The sequence below is a fragment of the Dromiciops gliroides genome, chromosome 1 (genome assembly GCF_019393635.1).
Source record: "Dromiciops gliroides isolate mDroGli1 chromosome 1, mDroGli1.pri, whole genome shotgun sequence".
NCBI lineage: Eukaryota > Metazoa > Chordata > Mammalia > Microbiotheria > Microbiotheriidae > Dromiciops > Dromiciops gliroides.
The window spans coordinates 415,143,335-415,160,396 of NC_057861.1; the positions used below are offsets into that span (position 1 = coordinate 415,143,335).

At 35.4% G+C, this 17,062-nt stretch overlaps 1 protein-coding gene across 6 annotated transcripts in view; it reads left to right on the forward strand.

Annotated features, from left to right (window-relative positions):
• The window catches only part of RICTOR (RPTOR independent companion of MTOR complex 2), a 135,722-nt gene that overhangs the window by 108,724 nt on the left and 9,936 nt on the right, over positions 1–17,062 (forward strand). For 2 of the 6 annotated variants that reach the window (XM_043976061.1, XM_043976065.1), the window contains 5 exons: positions 505–1,516; positions 1,808–1,879; positions 14,368–14,545; positions 15,546–15,624; positions 16,380–16,613. In XM_043976061.1, the coding sequence (XP_043831996.1) occupies positions 505–1,516; positions 1,808–1,879; positions 14,368–14,545; positions 15,546–15,624; positions 16,380–16,613 (1,575 nt within the window). The remainder of the gene's footprint in view (positions 1–504; positions 1,517–1,807; positions 1,880–14,367; positions 14,546–15,545; positions 15,625–16,379; positions 16,614–17,062) is intronic. The other 4 variants (XM_043976063.1, XM_043976066.1, XM_043976062.1 and 1 more) reach the window with 4 other exon arrangements.

Sequence of the window (17,062 nt, forward strand, 5' to 3'; positions counted from 1 at the left end):
ACACACACACACACACACACACACACACACACACTCTCCACCTCCTTAATCACTAGAAATGCCAGGAAGGCCTCATTATAATAGTCTTACCTGTCAGTGGCACTGTCATTCTACGTATTGTGGAAAGAGTGCTGGATCTGGAGTCAAGAAATACCTGGTTCACTTCTGGCAATTACTAATTTTGTTACAATGCACAATTTATTTAACCTCAATGACCTTCATTTTGCTCATCTGTGGAAGTGGGAATGATAACTACTGTAATGAGTGCTCAAAGTTTTTTGTGAATCTCAGGGTACTATAGAAATATTGACTGTCCCTCAGACTTAATCTCAAGGATAACATTCTAATGAGTTTCAGTATATTTAGTAGTTTTATAGCTTCTATGGACATTAATTTACAATACAAAATATCCTAAGTGTTTTAAGGTAAGACCATCACTGAAATTTGCAGAATGAATATTTTAAATTTTTAGAGGTATTGAATAATATGAACTTTTCATTTTAGGTATGTTTATCATGGAGGACGACCGATTTGGCAGCAGCTCTACTAGTACATTTTTCCTTGATATCAATGAGGATTCAGAGCAAACGTTTTATGATCGGACTGGACCCATAAAGGATAAAAATCCATTCCCCTTTTTTGCCTCTAGTAGACTTGTGAAGAATCGCATCTTAAATTCCCTTACTCTGCCTAATAAAAAACATCGTAGTAGCAGCGATCCAAAAGGGGGCAAACTGACATCTGAAAATAAATCTGGCATTAGGAGAAACCGAACAGTTACAGAGCCATCTAGTATTGACTTTAATCACAGTGATGATTTCTCATCCATTTCCAAAGTTCAGAAAACATTAAGATTAGAACCTTCTTTTGTTGGAACTAAGCAAATTGAAGACACTGGTAGCACACCTAGTATTGGAGAAAATGATCTAAAATTTACAAAGAGTCTTGGTACAGAAAATCACAGGGAAAACACAAGCAGAGAAAGATTAATTGCCGACAACTCTACAAGCTCACATATGAAGATGCGTAGCCAAAGTTTCAATACAGATACTACAACAAGTGGTATAAGCTCAATGAGCTCAAGTCCTTCAAGAGAGACGGTAGGTGTGGACACTACAACAATGGACACAGACTGTGGAAGTTTGAGTACAGTGGTAAGTACTAAAACTGTTAAAACAAGCCACTGTTCAACACCACAGTCCAACCATCTGCCTCTTTCAAAATCAAACTCTGTGTCTCTGGTGCCACCAGGTTCTTCTCATACACTTCCTCGTAGAGCACAGTCCCTTAAAGCCCCCTCTGTTGCTACAATTAAAAGTCTAGCAGATTATAACTTTAGCTATACAAGTTCTAGAGATGCCTTTGGTTATGCTACGTTGAAAAGATTGCAACAACAAAGAATGCATCCATCTTTATCTCATTCTGAAGCTTTGGCATCTCCAGCAAAAGATGTGCTTTTTACTGACACCATTACCATGAAGACGGGTAGCCTTGATTCAAGGTTGACACCAAGCAGGTAAGAAAATATATTTGAGTTAACAATTATAGTTTAGGTTAAGATATTTCAACTAGTTGGATATTTTGGAAATGTTTTACATCTACTTAGGCCTCATAAATGGCAGTTATTAATTATTTACTGTGGTAGGTTATAAGCTCCTGATTGTCTGATATGATTTGAAATTGATTCTTGCAGCTGCAAGGGGGGGAGAGAAACTCCTTGTAGGCCCTGAAAATAAACATACGTGCTTTGCTAGGACACATAAGTCACAAGCTTTTTTTTTTTTTATTTATTTCTCGCTTCTGCAAGGATCGATTTTAAAAAGAAGCATGTCGGGGGAATCAGGAGCTTAAGACCTACAATAACAAACAACCTTTTCAGGTAGGTCAATTTTAAGGCCCAAAAAGTTGACCTCTTTTTTTTTTTTAAACAATTTTAGCAAAAACTTCAGTGGTAATTTCCATTTATTTTAAGCAGCTATACATATTTAGTAGAAACAATGAAAATTGAAGAAATTGCCCCCTCTCTTTGCATTATATTCTTCTTTAGAATAAATTTAGGGTATTGATAATACTTAGCAATTACATTAAGTTAGTTGAAATGAACTGAAATGTCCTGATTAGAATTTAATTTTTCATATGTATATGTGTGTATATATGCATATATATGTGCATATATACATATACACACACTTGCTCAGAATTTCAGATTCCTTTTCTTTCTTCAAAGTGATACCTCAGGTGTTACTTTTTGCTTGGAACCTTTCCTGATTCCCCCCTGCTGTTAGTTTTCTTTCCCTCCTTAAATTTTTTTAGAGCATTTTTATCTGAACTCACTTTTGTTCCCTTCACTCCCTCCCTTGTATTATACATATCTATTTACATAAGATATTTCTGCCAGTGGGCTGTTAGGTTCTTGGGGCAGAGACTATTTTTGCCTTTTTATCCCCAGAAACTAGCACTGTGACTTGTACATAGAAAATGTTTAATAAATGTTGCTTTGAATTTAACATGGCGTCTTTGGCCGTGGCTATGCTTTCTCTATGTTTTTGAACCAAATGTTTTTAGTTGTAAACCCTTTTCCATAGCTTTGTATTTTTACTAAAATGTATCTGTTTCTGATAGTCACATTACTATTGGGGGGGGGGCAATTTTCCTCCTCTAATATTAAGCAGTTTACTTTTTTTTTTCCCCCAGTTTACTTTCAATAAGCTAGCTCCATAACTGGATCGTATTTCTAGGCAGTATCACAAAGTGGAAAGACTACAGAGTTAAAAGAGCTTTTTGTTTCCTGGCTCAGTTAACTATATTATCGTGGCAAGTTCTTATTTAGTCTCTGTTTATTCATCTATAAAATAGAGCTAATAATGCCTGTTATATAGGTAAAAATATTTTGTGAGCTATAATAAGGCACTGTTCAAGTATGAGTTTTTGTGCTGTATCTGTTATTTATATAGTAATACCTCAGTCTTCTAGAATTTAACTGGCAGTCTTACTTATTCAGATCTTAGTGCTGGGAGTTAGAAAAAGGTCGGGGGGGGGGGGCAGCTAGGTGGCACAGTGGATAAAGCACCGGCCCTGAATTCAGGAGATCCTGAGTTCAAATGTGATCTTAGACACTTGACACATAGTAGCTGTGTGACCCTGGGCAAGTCACTTAACCCTCCTTGCCCTGCAAAAAAGCCCACATACATACAATACATACATACATACATACATACATGAGCAAACAAACAAAAAAGAAAGGAAAAGGTCTATGAGTGAAAATAGAATAATTTTGCATAAATAAGAGTTTCATTTTAGGTCTTAATCTTGTCATATATGTGGCCTCAGGATTCTGGGCATTTTCCATTTTTACAATAATATTATAAAGGGGGGGGTGCAGAGCCAAGATGGCAGAGAAAAGTCAGTGACTCATCCAAGCTCTCCCCAGAGCCCTCTATACACTTCTATTTTTTTTTTTTTTTTTTGCGGGGCAATGGGAGTTAAGTGACTTGCCCAGGGTCACACAGCTAGTAAGTGTCAAGTGTCTGAGGCCGGATTTGAACTCAGGTACTCCTGAATCCAGGGCCTGTGCTTTATCCACTGCGCCACCTAGCCACCCCCTACACTTCTAAATAATGCTGTAAGACAGTTCCTACAGCAGCAGAACTCACAAAAGGAGATGGTGAAATAATTTTCCAGCAAAAGACAACTTAGAAGGTTGGCAAAAAAGGTCTGTTGTAACCAGGGTGAGAGTGGAATGAAGTTAAGTGCATGCAGTGCAGACCTGGCCCCAGCAAACCTAGAGCAAGTCTTGGGAGCCACTGAATCAGGAGCAACAGTGACTACTTCTGGACCTCTCAGCCCACAGATAGTAAGGGAATCAGTAACTGGTCAAAAGGGGGTCTCTTTGCTGGCACTGAGACAGGACTCTTGCTTTGTCTATACTTGGATCCAGGTTGCAGTCTTGGGAGTCATTCCCAGGGCAGCAAGGAGCCACTAGCATACCAGAGCCGGTAGCCACAGTAGGAGGAATACCCTCTTCACAGGTACAGGGCAGAAAAGAGGTCTGGTGGTTGGTCCCAGTTCAGAGCACAGACCAGGAGAGCAGTAAATACACTTCTCTTTTTATCATACCACCTTGGAAGAACTGAAAACTTACAGGTCCCTAGAAGTATTTCTGAAAACAGCTGCACAAAACCCCTGAAGCCTGCGACAGTGTGCCATCTACTGTGGAAGCAAAGCCCTACTTTAACAAAGAGTTAAAAGTCAAGAAGTAGGCTGGGAAAATGAGCAAACAACAAAAAAATTCTGACTATAGAAAGTTACTGTGGTGACAAGGAAGATCAAAATACACCCTCAGAAGAAGATAACAAAGTCAAAGCCTCCAAGAAAAATATGAAATGGTCTCAGGCCTTGGAAGGACTCAAAAAGGACTTTCTGAAAAGAAAGCAAGAGAGGTAAAGGAAAGAAATGGGAAGAGAAATTAGTTTGATGCAAGAAAATCATGAAAAATGAGTCAGCCACTTGGTAAGGAGACATAAGCTGAAGAAAATAACATCTGAAAAAACAGAGTAGGCCAAATGGTAAATGAGGTGCAAAACGCCAGTGAGAAGAATGCCTTGAGAAGCAGGATTAGCCAAATGGAAAATGAAGCACAAAAATTCACTGAAGAAAAAGAAACTCCTTAAAGATTAAAATTGGCCAAATGGAAAAGGAGGTACAAAAACTCACTGAAGAAAATAATTCCTTAAAAATTAAAATCGAGCGATTGGAAGCTAATGTATGAGAAAAAAATTTTTGAAGCAAGTTTGTCTGATTAAAGGCCTCATTTCTCAAACATAGAGAACTGAGTCAAATTTATAAAAATAAGAGCCATTCCCCAATTGATAAATGATAAAGAGATGAAGTTTTCAGATGAAGTAATCAAAACTATCTACAGCCATATGAAAAAAAATTCTCTAACTCACTGTTGATTGGAGAGATGCAAATCAAAACAATTCTGGGATGCTACCTTATACGTATTAGATTGACTAATAGAAGAGGAAAATTACAACATATTGTAGGGGATGTGGGGAAAATGGGACATTAGTGCACTGGTAGACTTGTGAACTGATTCATTCATTTTGTAGAACAATTTGGAACTTTGCCCAAAGGGCCATAAAACCAATGTATACTCTAATCCAGCAATATCACTATTAGGTCTGTATCCAAAAAGAGATAAAAAGGAAAAGGACCTATAGGTACAAAAAATATTTTTAGCAGCTTGTTTCTGATGATAAAGAATTGGAAATTGAGAGGATGCTCATCAGTTAGAGAATGGCTAAACAAAATGAGGTATGTGATTATGATAGAATACTACTGTACTATAAGAAGTGATAAGCAGGATGCTCTCAGAAAAATGTGGAAAGACTTACATGAGCTGATACAAAGTGATAAATATACTGTGTATGAAATAACAGCTGTAAATGACTTAGGTATTCTCAGCACTACAGTGATCCAAGACAACTCTGAAGGACTTATGAAAAATGCTGTCCATCCACACAGAAAGAAGTGATGGTGTCTGAATACAGATTGAAGCATAATTTTTTAAACTTTCTTTTTCTTGAGGCTTTTTTGTCTGTTTTCTTTCACAACATAGCTAATATGGAAATGTTTTGCATGACTGCACATGTATAACCTACATCAAATTGCTTGCCTTCTCAGAGCAGGGTGGGGCAAAGGAAGGGAGAGAATTTAAAACTCCAAGTTTTTAAAATGGATGTTAATAATTATTTTTATACATAATTGAGGAAAAATACAATAATAAGAAAAGGAATAGTATGGTTCCTAATCTAAAAAAAAGTTAGAAGTAAGACGTGGCTGGGTGTGGTAGTACACCCTTCTAATTGAATACTATATGGTGGATCACTGCAGTAGGGCTAAAACTGATTAGATATTTGCACTAAGCTCTGCACCAATGTGGTAAAAACCGAGGACAGGGTGCCACCAGGTAGCCTAAGAAGGCACAGACCAACCCATGTTGGAAGTGGAGCAGATCAAAGCTTCTTCGGCAGTGAGTAGTTTGATCAGGCCTATGAGTGACTATTGTACTTTAGCCTGGTGAGATAGTCTACCCTGCATTCTGACCCTAAAAGAAAAGTAAACAAATACTACTAAACAATGGTTGATTAATGAAGAAATCAGAAAAAAAAATAAAACTAATTAAAAGATAATAATAGTGCCATGTTTTAAAAACTCTAAGATAACGGCCAATGTGGTTCTTAGAGCCAGATTTATATCATCAACTGCCTTCATCAGTAAGAGGAGGGGAAAATCTAAATGAATCAAGCTTGTACCTAAAGATACTAGAAAAGGAACAGGGGCAGCTAGGTGGCACAGTGGATAGAGCACTGGCCCTGGAGTCAGGAGGACCTGAGTTCAAATGTGACATCAGATACTTGATGCTTACTAGCTGTGTGACCTTGGGCAAGTCACTTAACCCTTATTGCCCCCCACAAAAATAAAGAAAGAAAGAAAGAAAAGAACAGAGCTTTAGTGAAACAGAGAGACACACACACAGACGCCTGGCCCTGAAAATTTCAAAATGATTTCTTTAATAGTTTCCAAGAAGAAATAATGCCTACATTTAGAGAAAGAGGCAGGTAGCTGTCACAGTGGATATAGTGCTAGGCCTTCAGTCAAGATTTGAGTTCAGTTGTGCCCTCAGTTGCTAGCTGGGTAACCTTGGGCAAGTCACTTAACTTCTGTTTGCCCCAGTTTTCTCAACTATAAAATAAGGGTCATAATAATACTGTACTTGATAGTACCTTTTATGAGTCACATGTATCAGTGGGGAAGGGAGAGGTGTCTTCAGCTCGTGATTTTGTTGGTTTAGGGAACCCCTATTATGCATCTCCTTATACCTACATCTAACTTGGGGTCTTCAAGAGTTGCTTTAGGGGGCAGCTAGGTGGCACAGTGGCTAGAGCACTGGCCCTGGAATCAGGAGGACCTGAGTTCAAATCCAGCCTCAGACACTTAACACTTACTAGCTGTGTGACCCTGGGCAAGTCACTTAACCCCAATTGCCTCAAAAAAAAAAAAAAAGGAATTGCTTTAGGTACTCAAAAATTAAGAAACTTTTGAATTGTCAATCAGCCATTCTGCCACATGTAGGATTTGAACTATCTTACTGACTTGAAAGCTAACCTTTTATCCACTATGTAATACTGCCTCTTGTGAGGAATACGTGGCATTTATTTTAAAGTAGGCAAAGATAATATTAAAAATATATAGATTAGTTTCTCTGATTTGTATGTGCAAAAATACTTCTAAAAAGTATTAGTATTAATAGTATAGCAATATATCTTTAAAATCTTTAATCAAAAATTAAATTAATCAAACTAAATATGGTTTTGTATCTGATATGCAGCATTGTTTTAACACTAGGAAATCAATATGTTACAACATAAAAACAAACTGAAAATTTTACTAATATGTTCAAGATGGGGAAAGATTTTTCCAACATTAATTTGTGCCCTCCATCCCCCCCAAACTAAAGGAATAGGAATGGAAGGCTTTTTACCTCAGTTCATTGAAAATCATCTGTCTTAAAGTTTAATAACCTACATGATAGAAAATAGAAGAACCTTAAAAGCATTCTTACTGAAAATGGGTACAAAACAGATTTTCCTCACATTCACCACTTCTCTTTAACATAGTATTAGGAATACTATCAACCTAAATAAAACAAGAAAAAAACAGTAAATGAGTTATAGAAAATTCAAATGTCAGAGAAAAGCAAAAGGATGTTCAGAAGGACACACACAAGCAGGATAGTGTTGGTATTGTCATGTTAAATGTAATCTTAAATTAACTAATTTAAAATTAATTATAAATTGAAAATGATAGATGAATTCAGAAAGGTTCCAAGATATAAGATTAACCCACAAAAATTATGTTCATTTTTATAGACTAGAAATAAAGATCAAGAAGACATAATAAAATAAGCCCTATTTTATTATATTAGCGAGAAAAATCATCAGATACTCAGCCAATTAACCTATGTCTAAATACACATGACATTTATAAGTATATTATAAAATCATAATGACTAAAATGAAGGAAGGCCTAAATAATTACAAGGACATGATGTTTGCTAACAGTTGGATTAAATGATCCTGCTTCCTAAAATATTTTAGATATTTAAGCGACACACATACAGTATGGGAGAATTTTTTTTTTTTGATGAAAGTAGGTTTGTAATCCTAGAATTAAAAATGTTATAAAGTGATAAGCATCAAAACTTGATGGTTTGGGGCTACAAAAAAGAGAAATCTATCAACATAATAGAGATGAAAGATATCCAATCAAATATATATAATATTGATTTTGATAAACCTATTAAGATAACCAGGGAAAAGTTGTGTTTGTTTAAATATGGTAGCAAATGGATTTAGACTGATTATAACTTTTTAGCTCAGTGAATTTCAGCTAAATGGAACTATTTCTTTTCTTTTTTTTTTTTTTTTGCATTTTTATTTATTTATTTTTCTGTTACATGTAAAGATAGTTCTCAACTTTTGTTTATACAAGCTTTCCAATTTCAGATTTTTCTCCCTCCCCCTTCCCCTAGACAGCAGGTAATCTGATATAGGTTATATATATATATATATACACATAATAACATTAATCCTATTTCTGCATTAGTCATGTTATAAGAGAAAAATCAGAGCAGTGATGAAAAACCTCAAAATAGAAAAAACAACAGCACCAAAAACAAAAGAAATAGTATGGTTCATTCAGCATCTATACTCCACAGTTCTTTTTTTTTTTCTTGGATTTGGAGATCCTCTTCTATCATGAGTCCCCTGGAACTCTTCTGTACCACTGCATTGGTGAGAAAAATTTAGTCCATCACAGTAGATCAACACTCAATGTTGATGATACTGTGTACAATGTTCTTCTGGTTCTGCTCATTTCACTCATTATCAGCCCACGCAAAACCCTCCAGGTTTCTCTGAACTCCTGCTCATCGTTTCTTACAGCACAATAGTATTCCATTGTATTCATATACCACAACTTGTCCAACCATTCCCCATTTGATGGGCATCCCGTCAGTGTCCAATTCCTTGCCACCACATAAAGAGCAGCTATAAATACTTTTGTACATGTGGGTCCCTTTCCCCTTTCCATGATTTCTTTGGGAAAAAGACCCAAAAGTGGTATTTCTGGGTCAAAGGGTATGGACAGCTTTATCGCCCTTTGGGCATAATTTAAATGGAACTATTTCAAAAATGGAAGAATCTGGAATCATTTATTACCTTAATTTTGGAAAACAAATGACTGCTCTGTTAAATAGAAGAAATCATTAGGGACAATGTAGATATCCTTAATTATTTAAAAAAAACATTCTACATAATATATTCAAAGGAAAACAATAGTGAAAAAATATTTTTAAGTATGGCAGATAAATCTTGACCTCTAGAGTAGGTGAAGAACTGGTTAGAATTTACAAAGGCATCTTTTAGTTCCTAATAGGTAAATGGGCAAGGGATATGAATGTACAGTTTACTAAATATGAAATACAAATTGTTAATCATGTCACCTAGGTGACACAGTGCATAATGTGCTGAACCTGGACTCAGGAAAACCCAAGTTCAAATCCAGCCTCAGATACTTACTAGCCATATAACCTAGGGAAATCACTTAACTTGTGCCTGCCCTGAGTTTCATCATTTGTAAAATGGGAATATTAGCACTTTCTCCCAGGTTGTTGTAAAGATTAAATGAGATATTTGTAAAGCATTTTGCTAACCTTAAAGCACTATATAAATGGTAGGTTATTGTTTGAAAAAATGTTCAGCCTCCTAATACTGAGATACCAATTAAAATAATTCTGGCCAATCATATTGGCACAGATAATTGAAAACAACAGAGCAATATTGATGATGTTGTGGTAGAATTGGAAATCAGTTAAATTATTTGGAAAGGAATTTTCAGTATACTATAAAAGTTGCAAAAAGAATCCTGTTCTATGAGTCTATAATTCCATTGTTGAAAATATACCTTGAAAATGTTACCAAAGGAAAATAAAACTTTTCCTTAAAATATTTTCATTGCAATGTTATTTGTAATTACAAAAAACTAGAACCAATCTTCATACTAAACATTAGGAAAATTGTTAAATTATACTAAACTGATGTAATGCAATTCAATTATAATGAATATAACATAATCTGGAAAGAAATATTTTTAAAGGCAGAATGAAAAAGCAAAATTAGAAAAACAGTACATACTATAGTAGTATCAAAGGAAAAGTGAGACTAAAAGACATTTTCTGGGTGCTTAGATGTAACAGAAAAAGTAATGGCATTTTAAACATTGAAATTCACGTATTTAAATGTAAATGGTTTCAGAGAAAGATTAATTGGCTCTAGTAATGTTTAACAAGTATATTAAATATAAGAAATAAACCTTGCAATTTAGTCAAGGGAAATGTGTACACAAATAACTATATTAGATATTTCAATATGATTACATAGGAGATGTTGAACAAATAGTATGAGAAACTTTAGACAGTGTTAAGTTATCCCCTTTAGTTGGGGGAACGTAGTAAGTCTTTATGAGAAAAAAAAATGGTACCTGAATCCATTCTTGAAATGAACATCTTCTAAGCGTATAGAGGCCAGCATGATTAAATGTGGCTCACCCAAAGTGTAATGGGGGAAGGTGTGCATGGTATCAAAATCTCAAGATTTTGATGAGTTTCAGAGGCCATTTAATCCAACTTATACCTGAACAGGAGTCCCCTCTGCCCCATAGCAAACATATGGCCCAACCTTTGCTTGAAGATTTCAAATGAGTAGAAACTCAGTACCTTCTAAACTCATTCATTCTGCTTCTGAATATTTCTAATTGTAAGAAAGTTTTCCTTACAGCAAACCTAAATTTGCCTCTTTGTAACTTCTCCCCCCTTGTTCCTAGTTTTGTCCTTTGAGCCCAAGTACCAAAACAAACAAAATCCTAATCCTCCTTCTATACGAAATTGTTTTTCTGGTTATTTTGGATACTTGAAAACAATCAAATCCTCTCTGCCTCCACTCTCAGGTTCCCTCCACCCCTTCGGCCCATCCCCCATTTCCCTTCTCTAGGTCAAACATTCCCTGTTTCTTTAACTGAGTGTCATGGAATGACCATATTTACCATCTTGGTTACTCCTCTTTATATACTTTGCAGCTTATCAGTGTTTTTCCTAAAACAAATGAAGTTCAGTGCTTTCATATGTGCACTGACCAGGGCAGAGTATAGTAGAACTTTAACTCCTTAGTCCCAGACACTATACCTCTCATTGCAGTTTATCTTTTTTCTTTTTCTGTTTTCTTGCTGTTATATCAATTATTTGGCTCACATTAAGCTTGTAGACCACTAAGAACCCTCCCACGTTTTCCCCAGCTAATTGCTTTGTAGCCACACACCCCTCATATTGTACTTAGGAAGTTTTAATCTTTTGAACTCAAATGTAAGACTTCACAGTTATCCTTATTAAAATTTCATCTCAATAGATGCACTCCAATATTCTAACCTATCAAAATATTTGATTATTGATTCTGACACATTGCCCTAAGTAGTCCCTCTCTGCTTTGCAAACAAATTTGATAAGCATGCCAACTATACTTTTATCTAAATCTTTGATAAAAATATTATACAATATAACAGGGCACTGAAGACCAGAAGAAGGAAATCTTCAAAGCTTTTGTTGAACTTTTATTGCTACTTTTTGGTTCTAATTCATTCAGTTCATAGTCTCCCTAATCGTACTATTTTCTGGATCATATTTTCCTATCTTTTCTACAAAAATAACATAAAATACTTTATCAGATGCTTTGTAAAAAAAAGTAGGTATACTTAGTGCATTTCCCTGTTTTGGCAGTTTAATAAGCCTCTCAAAAAAGAAAATAAGGTAAGTCTGGCAAGACTTATTTTTGATTAAGCCTTTCCAACTTGTAGTTCTTTTCTCACCCTTTTCTAAATATTCACTGATCTGTTAAATCTGGCGGAAAAATACAATCCTTAGCTTCACACTAAAGGGTCCTCCACTATCTAGCTCCTCCTGCCTACTTTTCCAGCTTTATTTTATGTCTATCCCCCATCTATTATACATTCCAGCCAAACTAATGAGGGGGGGGGGCGCGAGGGTTAAGTGGCTTGCCCAAGGTCACACAGCTAGTGTCAAGTGTCTGAGGGCAGATTTGAACCCGGGTCCTCGTCTGTCCAGGTCTGGTGCTTTATCTACTGTGCCACCTAGATGCCCTCTGCCCCCAACTAATCTTCTAGTTCTTCTTGAACTCAAGTCCATTGCCTTGAATGTACTTTGTCCTCTTCTTTGCCTTTCAGTTTTCTTAGCTTCCTTGGGGGCTCACCTTAGATGCCAGTTCCTCTATGTAACCATCCCAGATACACCCAGCTAAAAGTATATACTATTGCTTTTTTATTAAGTCATGGAGGGGTTTTATTCTGCATTGATAGATAAAATCTTGGAGGATAAATGATAAAATCATGGATGCCTACCATAGTGAAATAAGTAAAATTGTTTGATGTCTTACTCCAGTCCTTCATTGTGGCATGAAAGTGATATTGTATTCTCGAAAATTATACCAGTAGATCATAAACTCTGATTCCACCAAATTTGATTGTGGTCCTAGTTTGTTAGCCTAAATAAGTGACAGAATATTGGCCACCAGATGATACAGTTTTCTGGTTATTTCAATTCATTTTGAGAGGTTGCCAAGTGCCTCAAGTGGAGGGAGTATCCAGGTAGTTGAAATCATTAATCTTTTGAAGTATTGGAGTAAGAAGTAAACTAGAAATCAGAGTGGAAGAAAACACCTTTTTTTTCCTGGAACCAGAAGACCTAGGTTTAAGTTCTAGTTCTGCTATTTAGTAAGTGGTAGATATTGCACATCATGCTACCTCTCTCAGCCTCTGTTTCCTATTAGTAAAATTGGGATAATATCTATTTCAAAGAGTTACAATGAAGATCTAATGATTTGTGCTTTGAACACTATAAAGTGCTATATAAATATGAGCAATAATGTTGCAAAATAAATTTAGCATTAGGGTTTTGATCCCCTAGGTAAGGTATCAAAATGTAATTTTGGTTTAATTTTGCTTTCTTGGTTGTAGCCAAGACCATTTATTGGGTATGTGGGTCAAGAAAACTGTTGTTCGGATGTAGGTTGAATTAGATGGATGACCTCTGAGGTTAGAGATCCTTTCTGTCTTTTGAGGTTCTGGACACCTTCACTTAGGCTTGTCTTTGCAGACATCATTTGACCCCATTAGAATGTAAGCTCCTTGAGGGTAAAGACTCTTTATAAATTTTTTCCACTTATTCCTAGCACCTATTACAGTTGCCTTTCACATAATTGGTCCTTAATATATGTTTATTGAGTGGATTTTTAATTGAATGTAATGTTTGTTAGTGGACTAGATCTTTTTTTTTTTTTTTTTTAGTGAGGCAATGGGGGTTAAGTGAGTTGCCCAGGGTCACACAGCTAGTAAGTGTCAGGTGTCTGAGGCTGGATTTGAACTCAGGTACTCCTGACTCCAGGGCCGGTGCTCTATCTACTGCCCCCAGACTAGATCTTATAAAGCATGAATAATTTTGGTTGGGTTCTTCTACCCAGAAATTTTGTGAGAAAATAGTTAACATTAAAAAAATTTGAGACAGCTAGGTAGTGCAGTGGATAGAGCCCTGTGCCTAGAGTCAGGAAAACCTGAGAAATCCAGACTCAAAAAACTTATCAGCTTTATGACCCAGGACAAATGACTCACCCTCTGTTTCACCTACTTCCCAGCATTGTTGTGATGATAGAATGAGATAATAATTGTAAAACTTTGCAAACCTTAAATTGTTTTTATTCACAAATATTGTGCTTTGTACAGTTACAGGTAGGGGTGTTTTTAGGCCTATGAACTAAACAGCCTCTTAAGTTGCCTTGTATGTGCTACTGATATGTGGCCCCAGACTACAGTTCTGACTTTTGAGATATTTCAAGAATTAGAGGTCAAGGTAGTATTTGGCAGCTGGGGATTATCTAGTTTTCTGCACTTATAAAAACTTTTTTGCCAGGAAGTAAGGCCACCTACCTTTTGATATTCACTCAAGGCTATTTTAGGTAGTTTATTGGAATATTTAATAAATATTAATAACACTATAAATAAACTTACTATAAAGTTAATGTTTAGAAATATTTAGTGTTTCTTAACTACCTCAAGTAGTCTGATTGATTTTTGGACTTCCTGGTACATCTTGTTAAAAGTGGGCAAAAGTATAAATTCCTTTGTGTAATTAGGATGACATCAGACTAATTCAGTGGTTTTTTATTCTTCATGATATTTTAGGTTCATGAAAGCTTTAAGTTATGCTTCATTAGATAAAGAAGATCTATTAAGTCCTATTAATCAAAATACACTGCAACGCTCCTCCTCAGTTAGGTCCATGGTATCCAATGCTACATATGGTAGCTCAGATGATTACATTGGACTTGCTCTTCCCGTGGACATCAACGAAATATTCCAGGTACATTCAGAAATGTATTTTTTCTTAAGAATTAGTAATGCAATAAATACTGATTTTTTGCAAATGTGATTGTAAGCTACATGATGAAAGGAATTGTCAAGTAGAAGTTGTCCTGCTATATAATAACTTATTTTCATCGTACCTCTGGGATATCGTTCTTCCCTCTCCTCTCCCACTTTATCCCCTGTCATGTTCCTTTTCTTCAATAGTTTGTTCCCTCTAGTCTCTACATTTTGTATTCCTGTTATTTTTTAGTCTGATACAAGTTCTTTACTATATTGTATTTTGGGTATTATCTATCCTATTAGGACATCCAGAAGTTCCTCATGCCTCTTTGGGTAACAAATTAAGGAATTCACAAGTGCTGTGAAGCATTATCTTACCTGAGCCTCTTCATTATAGAGCAGGCATAATTTTTTTCCCAGTAGTTAGAATTTGTAGAATGTAGAACTTTGTTGTTGTTGCTCCTGTCAGCTTTATGATTAGAGGAAGCAGAATGGCACCCTGGGAAGAACATGGCATTTGAAGGTGTGAGGACCAAGGTTTGCATTTAGGATTTGTGGCTTAGTGACTATGCATTTAGTCAAGTCCCTTAACCTCTTTGAAACTCAGGTTCCACATCTGGAAAGTGAGGGAATTGGACTTGATGTTTTCTGAATTGTTTTACAACTCTGACACCATAATCTTACTCATTAGATCTATTTCAGCCTGGAATAGTCTACTTTGGGAATTAAAGAACTATTCAAGTAGAGGCCTGATGACTAGTTTTCATGTATGTTGTAGAGGGACATTTTGTTCAGGAACTAGTTGGACTAGATGACCCTAAAGGTCCCTTTCAACTTTGATGTGCTATGATTATGAATAATCTAATGTTCTTTTTAATGTTTATATTGTAGATTTGTGTATTGCTAGCAGCTTTTTAAAAACATCATTTGTTTTGAGAAATGTTATTTATTTTCTTTCTGGAGACAGTTCCCATGATCTTATTTCAAAATTTTAGGTAAAGGATATTCCTTATTTTCAGAAGAAAACTGTACCTCCATGTGATGATCGTGTTAGAGTACTACCTGATTCAGGAGGTAATAAGTATTATTTATTCTATTTATAACTTTTGGTTAGATATAATGTTATAATTTACAGTGAAATTTTAAGAAATACATTCTACAGTAGTCTTTCTGAAGGTATGAGACTAAAAATTATTTCCTTTTTTATGTCACCTTAACTTCAAATTACAATGCTTACTACTAGAATTTTGTAAGCAGATGTGTTCTACCTGTTGAAGCAAACATGTCACTTTCATTCACAAGAAAGTAATACTTGAAATGCCTAAAATTTAAACAGTAAATACCCCTAAATTGGTAAAGCTCAAATGTCTAATTATTCTAGTGTTTGCATTCATCTCTCTTTATAGTCACGATTTTTTTAAAACTGTAAAATCTTTTCTGTAAAAAGGTATGTTCCTTAAACACTTTTCTTATGGGTGATGACAATGATTACAGATATTTCTATGTAATCATTTTATATTACTCCTTTTTTTACTTGTACCCAACATTCAAGCCCCAAAACATAAATGCTAAGGTTAGATTTAAGTGATAGCTTTTTATATTTTTAGAGCAAAATATTAACATTTATCTCATGCCTCATGACCCTCCTTCCCCCATTAAAATTATGTTCATAATTGCACAGAGGGAGACTTTTTTGTTTTTTCTTTTCTCCTTCCCATACTCAAAAAAATTGACCTGTCATAAGATACTTGGAAAGAAGATTTTGATTGTGCCAAATACTTTTTTTTTTTATCATTTTTTCATTGTGTTTTATTTTTGCCTCTGAGTAGGTCTTCCATCTGGTACTGGAGATCTTGTAAAAAGTCCATTTCAAATGCTTCGACAACAGATTAGTCTCACAGAAATAATGAATACAAGCCAATCAGATGCTTCTCAATTTTTAGAAAATACAGAAGACACGGGGCTACAGGAGCACACAGACGATAATTGTCTTTATTGTGTCTGTATCCAGATTCTGGGTGACCAGCACAATAACCAAGTGGACTCAACCTATACTCACGCAGGTTAGTATTTCTTTTGAGGTTAGGGAACCCTCTGAAATGGAATCTTTTTCTCTAAGACATGAAGTTTTTAAAATTCAAGTTTTTAAATGACATTTTTTCCTCATAAAACAAATGACATTATTTTTAAGTGAGTGTATGCTGTAGATCTTAAACTCCCTCAGAATATTACTGTAAACTCACAGACTTGTGCTAGTCTTGTCAACCACAACAAAACTAAGCAAGAAAGGGAAGAAACATTTCACAAAGGATCCCAAGGTAGCCTAATAAAAATTCAGTAGGATCTTTAGTATTCACATGGAAAAAGGGAACTCTGTTTTCAGAAGACATAACATCCTATATGATCATAGGTTTGGTGATTGAATAGTGTCAGAAGCCATATAGAGGTAATCCCAGCAAGTAAGACAAAACTTACAACTAAAGTGTTCATTCTTACCATGTAGTGAAAAGTC